The sequence below is a fragment of the Anomaloglossus baeobatrachus genome, chromosome 3 (genome assembly GCF_048569485.1).
Source record: "Anomaloglossus baeobatrachus isolate aAnoBae1 chromosome 3, aAnoBae1.hap1, whole genome shotgun sequence".
NCBI lineage: Eukaryota > Metazoa > Chordata > Amphibia > Anura > Aromobatidae > Anomaloglossus > Anomaloglossus baeobatrachus.
In genome coordinates, this window is record NC_134355.1 from 505,312,853 (window position 1) to 505,320,769 (window position 7,917).

A 7,917-nucleotide genomic window follows, 5' to 3' on the forward strand; every position below is an offset into this window, starting at 1 on the left:
ATACATAAATATACGCACATACCACGCAACACACACACTGCACAAAACATACCTCCCCCCAAAACACACTCAAACCACGCAACACACACACAATGCTACAGACACACAGCGCTCCACAAACAACGCAACACACACAACGCAACACACAAACAACACCGCTCTCACCCCCCGCCACACCCAGACAACACCCAGAACATGTACAGCGCCCTACACAAACACTTGGTAACTACACACAACAACATCTATATATATAACAAAAATCATACATGAACTACACAATACGTAAATTCTAGAATACCCGATGCGTAGAATCGGGCCACCTTCTAGTATATTATAGTTCTCTCAGATGAGATAGCAAAAAGCTCATAAACAGGCTCACTTTAATGAATTAGGCTAATCTCTTAACTGGTGGACTGGAGTACATTACTGGAGTAAGTTACACCACTAAACTGGTGTAATTTTTCATGCATTTGAAGGGGGAAGGGGCACAGCCACATCATTTCCTGGCCATGCTATACCCATATTTGTGTTATGGGCTCAAGGGGGCTTTACACGCAGCGACATCGCTAGCGATGTAGCTTGTGAAAGCACCCGCCCCCGTCGTTTGTGCGTCATAGGAAAATCGCTGCCCGTGGAGCACAACATCGCTAGGAGCCATCACACGTACTTACCGTATTTTTTGGACTATAAGACGCACCGGACTATAAGACGCACCCTGGTTTTAGAGGTGGAAAATAGGAAAATAAAACTTTAAGCAAAAAATGTGGTCATGACACACTGTTACGGGGCGAGGATCTGCTGCAGACACTGTTATTGGGGGTAATGTCCCCAAATTCTCTACTAAGGTACCCCATCCTGGTAATGATCCTCCTGCCTTGTATATGATCCTGCTATAAACCCCCATCCTGTTCATATACCCCCATCCTGTTCATATACCCCCATCCTGTTCATATACCCCCATCCATCCTGCTCATATACTCCCATCCTGTTCATATACCCCCATCCTGTTCATATACCCCCCATCCATCCTGCTCATATTCCTCCATCCATCCTGCTCATATACTCCCATCCTGTTCATATACCCCCATCCTGTTCATATACCCCCATCCTGTTCATATACCCCCATCCTATTGATATACCCCCGATCCATCCTGCTCATATTCTCCCATCCATACTGTTCATATACCCCATCCTGTTCATATACCCAATCCTGTTCATATACCCCCATCCTGTTCATATACCCCCCATCCATCCTGCTCACATACTCCCATCCTGCTATATGCCCCCATCGTTCTCATATACCATCCTGGTATATGGCCTGTATCCTATAGCACAGATAAAAAAAAATAAACGTTTATACTCACCTTTTCCTCACTTCCTGCAGCACCGATCATCTTTCTCTCTGCGCCACTGACCTGTGTGTGTGTGGAGCCGTTCCCCTGCAGCATCGCGATGTCTTCCTGTCTGTGCCGATCAGCTGATCAGCACAGATCAGCTGACCGGCACAGACAGGAAGACATCGCGTGCTGCAGGGGGACGGCTCCACACACGGGGACGGGTGAGTATACTGATTCACTGCACTCCGCGCTGATGATGACGCGCGGAGGGCAGTGAATACAGCCGAGCATGATCACTCCAGGCTGTAATTGCCAGGGGTGATCATGCGGACCGGCTCTTTACTATGCGCGCGTCCCCGCTTGTCCTCCCGCCCACCTGTCAGCGCTGGCTTCTGCGCTGAGAGATGGGTGGGAGGATGGGCGTGCATATGTAATGAGCGGGCCCACGTGGTCACAGCAGGCTGCTACAGCCTGCTCGTGCCCCCGATGACCCGCTCCACCGCAGCACACTCATTCCCGGCCGCAGCCCTATAGTCAGACCATAAGACACACCCCCAACTTTCCCCCAACATTTGGGGGGAAAAAAGTGCGTCTTATGGTCCGAAAAATACGGTACCTTCCCAGCGTCGTCGCTGTGGCCGGCAAACAGCCTTTTTTCTAAGGGGGCGGTTCGCGCGGCGTCACTGAGACGTCACACGGCAGGCATCCAATAGTAGCGGAGGGGCGGAGAGCAGCCGCATGGACGTCACGCCCACCTCGTTGCCGGAGGATGCAGGTACGATGTTGTTTGTCGTTCCTGGAGTGTCACACGTAGCGATGTGTGCTGCCTCAGGAATGACGAACAACCTGCGTCCTGAAACAGCAACGAAATTTTGAAAATGAACGACGTGTCAACGATCAGCGATTAGGTGAGTATTTCTGATCGATAGCGGTCGCTCGTACGTGTCACAAGCAACGACGTCGCTAACGAGGACGGATGTGCGTCACAAATTCCGTGACCCTAACGACATCTCGTTAGCGATGTCGTTGCGTGTAACGGGGCCTTTAGACTAGTGAGTAAATGCCAATTTGCGCAACTTTGTGCTGTGTAAAACTATTGTGACTTATTAAGGTATTTTATGTCAGAATTTTGGTATAAACAATTTAATGAATCAACCGATTAGTCTTCTAGGCTTGCTTCACTCCAAATTCAGGCTTTACATTTGCCTATTTCACCAAATTTGAATGCTAAACCACAGAACATTTAGCCCCGGCCTAATTATGTATGAAAATTCACTCAAACTACTGTTTTAATACAATTTATTGTACAAAAAAAACAACAAACCCCTTTATAACCCACTTAATGGGGCTATCCTGACAAAATATGACTGTTGGAAATTATGGATTTAGTGTATAAATTTGAAGAATGGCACAAGTTTGAAGCATGGCCCGCAGATGGGTACATTATTCACAATTGTAAATAAGCGAATGCTGCGTTGGACATATATTTTGTACATTCTCTAAAGACAATCATAGTCTGTTATGACTACAGTTAAGGCCCCCTTCACACGTCCGTGAAAAACACGCACGTGTGTTACGGGCCGTTTTTCGGGTCCGTGTCCCGTTTTTGTGTCCGTTTTTATGGTCCGTGTGGCACCTGTGTGAATTGCGTATGCTAGCCGTGTTTGTGTGCAGAACGTCCGTGTGTGCGTGTGGAATTAACGTGTATGTGTACGTGGAATGTCCGTGTGGAATGTCCGTGTGTGTGATGCACAATGTCGTTTATAAATGTCGGCTGACAGCAGACAGAGTTGCGCGATGAGAATGAACTCGGGTGAACTTCACCCGACTTCATCCTCATACCGCGGCTCTGTCTGTGTCGCGTACTGATTAGCGGTCACCTGTGAAGAATTCACCGGTGACCGCTAATCCCCCGAGTGACTGAAGTGTCCCCCCCTCTCTCATATACTCACCGATCCCCGATCACCGGCGCTGCACGGCATTCACACTGCTGCGGCGGCTTTTACTATTTTGAAAAAGCCGGCCGCTCATTAAACAATCTCCTATTCCCTGCTTTCCCCGCCCACCGGCGCCTATGATTGGTTGCAGTGAGATACGCCCCCACGCTGAGTGACAGGTGTCACACTGCACCCAATCACAGCAGCCAGTGGGCGTGTCTATACTGTGCAGTAAAATAAATAAATAAATAATTTTAAAAAAACGGCGTGCGGTTCCCCCCAATTTTAATGCCAGCCAGATAAAGCCATACGGCTGAAGGCTGGTATTCTCAGGATGGGGAGCTCCACGTTATGGGGAGCCCCCCACCCTAACAATATCAGTCAGCAGCCGCCCAGAATTGCCGCATACATTATATGCGACAGTTCTGGGGCTGTACCCGGCTCTTCCCGATTTGCCCTGGTGCTTTGGCAAATCGGGGTAATAAGGAGTTATTGGCAGCCCATAGCTGCCAATAAGTCCTAGATTAATCATGTCAGGCGTCTATGAGACACCTTCCATGATTAATCTGTAAATTACAGTAAATAAACACACACACCAGAAAAAATCCTTTATTAGAAATAAAAACACACACATATACCCTGGTTCACCAATTTAATCAGCCCCGAAAAAGCCCTCCATGTCCGGCGGAATCCAGGATGCTCCAGCGTCGCATCCAGCGCTGCTGCATGGAGGTGACAGGAGCTGCAGCAGACACAGCCGCTCCGGTCACCTCCACGCAGCTAATGAAGACAGCCGCGCGATCAGCTGAGCTGTCACTGAGGTTACCCGCTGTTACTGGATCCAGGCAAAATTGGGGGGAACCGCAGGCCGTTTTTTTTTAATTATTTATTTATTTATTTTACTGCACAGTATAGACACGCCCACCGGCAATGCGGAAGGAAGGAGGTGGGCGGGATGTTACGTCCCGTTCATCTCTGCCCCTCCGCTTCTATTGGACGGCTGCTTAGTGACGTCGCGGTGACGTCGCTATGACGCCGAACACACCTCCCCCTTGAAGGAGGGATTGTTCGGCGGTCATAGTGACGTCGCTGTCAAGGTATGTGCGTGTGAATCTGCCGCAGCGATAATGTTCACTACGGCAGCGATCACCAAATGTCGCACGAGCGACAGGGGCAGGTGCTATTGCGTTCGACATAGCTAGCGATGTTGCAGCGTGTAAAGCACCCTTTAGTCTCTTGTTTATGATGTACCAGGTTAGTACACTATGCTGGTCCAGGGTAAATTTACAATGCCAAACCTACAGAAACAGACAGTTCCCTTGATACGTTGTTGAATTGTATTTATTTTTTAGAATATTTATTCCTAAAGTAAAATCCCAAATTTTCTTATTCTGCCATGTTGTTAAAACTGTGGTCATTTTATTAATAAGTTAGACCTTGATTCTTCATTTGTAGGAATATTTAAGTCCATTTTTTTACTTCTTTTATTCGTTACCATTTTTTGCACCAAATTCTTCAAAACGGCGAACACAGTTTGGGAATTTTGTGCAAAGTCAAAAATGTTTTTGGTTTTATATTTTAACCTTTTTGTGTCTTTTTTAGCACAAACACTAGGTATAATATCTGACATACAGAAAATCATTTTGGGAAATGCTGGAATATAATTGCAATAATTTTTTTGATTTAAGAAAATATCGCAAATGATGAATCTGCCAAAAACATCTGGAGAAACCCAAACCATGCCCAAATAAAAAAAAACAAACAATAAGAGGCGAACACTAGACTAGAAATAGACTTAAAAAAAGGCACAACTGGAGAAGAATAAAAAAGGCAATAATTAATGGGGCCCTGTGTGTTATAAACACTACCATTTCATTTACTACAGGGATTGTTATACAGCTTGACTGAAGTCCTAATTGAATATGTCTGGCTTTAGAGTACTCTAAAGGCTCTTTGAGATGTCTACGACCATCAGTCCGATCTCAGATCGCAATGCACGGACTTCATCATGTGTCTCCTGAACTGTAGAAATATATGAAGCTATCACGCTCGGGTCAGGAGACATGCGGCCAGTCCATGCGCTACGATTCAAGATCGAACCGGTGGTCAAGGTCGTCTGTAAAATGTTTAAGAGTGAAGTTTGTGTAATGACATGACAACCCTATATGAACTTGTAATGAGGACAATTTGGTTGTCACCCAACTTTCTTAAGAGCAAATATAAATAAAAATGGCTAAATAGGAATTGGTAACACAATGTCAGAGGACGTCAATTCTTCATATTGATGCTGTATTGTTGTTTGTTAAGGAGGTGCGGGGGATGCTGTATAATGCAATGCATATCTGAGTAAATGTTTCTCACAAGACACATGGCTGGTAATGAAAGAACAGTAATGCTTCTTTCGAGAACCTTTTACCAGTTTTTTTTAAGTACAAAAAGAACTTTGAGTTCATCATACATATTTAATATATTTTCACACTTGCAACTGAAAGCGAAGAGGCATAAGACAAAGTGCCCTGCTTCCACAATGATTCATGGTCTACCCTAGATATCCGGTACTCTAAATTCAACAAGCTACACGTTGCCTGGGCTCAAATTAACAGCATAATACATGGAAGATTGTAACACTGAGCTTTGCAGCATTACATGAAAGAAGAACACATTTCATATTTACACATAGATCCATAATTGGCAAGTACACAATCCTACAATACTGGATATCTAAGTAGAATGAATCTTGGGTCTGTATGCTCCAAAGGTTGGTCATTTGAAGTACAATTCGAGGTACCTGGTCAGCAGAAACTCCCCATAAGTAACCCCATTTTAGAAACTAGACCCCTCAAGGATTTTATCCAGGGGTATGAGGATTTTGAACCCACAGGTACTTCACAGAATTTGTACTGTACTCAACCTCAAGTTAAGGTGGTCAAGGATTGAGTCCCACAGGACTAAACTGCTTAACAAAAATTCAAGTTAGAGCTGACCTTAACACTAGAACTACTGGATTCGTGACACCTATATAGAAATACATGGTACAAAGTAGTCAAAATGACTACCTCAGTAGTTGTAGTGTTAAAAGGGTTGTTCACGATTAGATAAACATGCAACTTTCATCCAAGACTCTGCCACACCAGTCTACAGATTGTGTGTTATTCTCAGGGACTTTCACTTCAATGAAGTTCAGCTGTAATACCAGATGACACCTGAGATTAGCGGTCGTGCCATTTCTAAATGAAAGCAGCTATGTTTTTCTAATCCTGGACTTTATTCTCAAAACTGACCATATGTTGGACGTTCAACATATTTTACGTGAAGTACAGATCTGCTTGTACACAATCAGGTCTGGAGAACAGGTTAAAGTGCTCCAAAGGTACAATACTGATCTGCTAATGGAAAATGAAGGGTGGACCTTAAACTCCAGCGGCTATACATTATATCTATACATTTTGACAATAATGATTCTTCCCAAAATACAACCAAGAATGATTGACCATAATGACTATTCTGCACCGAAATGATTGGATCCAACCAAACCTTTGAATCATTCATAAAATTCATCATGAACCTTTTTTTTGCACTTTCTCCTTTGATTGCTTTATATATTCTTAATTACTATTTTGAAGTCTGAAAATCTGTGAATGATAATTTCCCATTAAGTATAAAGAACAACTTAGTTGTAGAATTCTTCTAAATATTGAAAGACCCTTCAAAAATGATTCCAAGATCTCAATTACTCAGCATGTTTGTGGGACAATTTATTTTTTTTAAATGATACCCTGGTGAAGAAAGATTCTTATTATGTCTGTGGCTGGTTTTATATGCCATCATATCACATGTAAAGTAATTCTTGCACCAGGAGTTCCCTGTAAGAAATCTGCCTGCGTATCTTATGTAGAATAATTGGCATTCTTGTCCCAGGAGGTACAATGACATTCTTCAATTAAGTAGTTAAAAACACAAGGAGATCTAAAACATACACAGCATTGTGAGAGACAGGTAAATGTTTAGTTTAGGAAAATAAGATCAATTACCAGGCGCATGGTGGAATTCCTGGAGAATCCTCAGGGGCACAAACACTGGCTGGGGCTGCTGATGAGGCTGCTATTCTGATGGCTCTCTGGGCTGGATGTGACCGCTGCTGCTGGTACCTGGAGGCTCTGCCAGCACATCCAAAGCTTCCAGGATCCCACACACTCCTGACTCTTGGCTCACTCAGCACTGAGTGCTGTGGTGCTGAGCAGAGAACCTGGATATCACAGTGCTCCTGCCACTGGCTCTGCAGCTCTGAGATCATGTTAACTCCATCACTGCTGGCCCTACAATGCTATGCATCACCATGGAGGCAGACATCACTCACAACTATCTGAGTGCATATATTTCATCATTCATGTCAAACCCAACACTCATCGTCCAGATAATCTACATGCAGTAACAATGTTCCTTTCAGCCACTAGTACTGTATGTTACCCTTTTTTCAGGTTGTATGCGTTTCCACCTGGATGTTACATATTAACACACTGCAGACGAAGTTTGCAGTTTACTGATTGATTTTTAGGCTATGTGCACACGTATGAGCATTGGTTGGAGAAATTTCTGCACATTTCTGCATCTCTTGGCAGGAAAAACGCAAGGGCATAAATGTT

At 44.3% G+C, this 7,917-nt stretch overlaps 1 protein-coding gene across 1 annotated transcript in view; it reads right to left on the reverse strand.

Moving 5' to 3' along the window:
- Positions 1-7,502, reverse strand: part of SCHIP1 (schwannomin interacting protein 1) — a 709,310-nt gene extending 701,808 nt beyond the window's left edge. The window contains exon 1 of the mRNA XM_075340674.1: positions 7,306-7,502. Within this exon, the coding sequence (XP_075196789.1) occupies positions 7,306-7,314 (9 nt within the window). The 5' untranslated portion in view covers positions 7,315-7,502. The remainder of the gene's footprint in view (positions 1-7,305) is intronic.
- Positions 7,503-7,917: the final 415 nt, after the last annotated feature.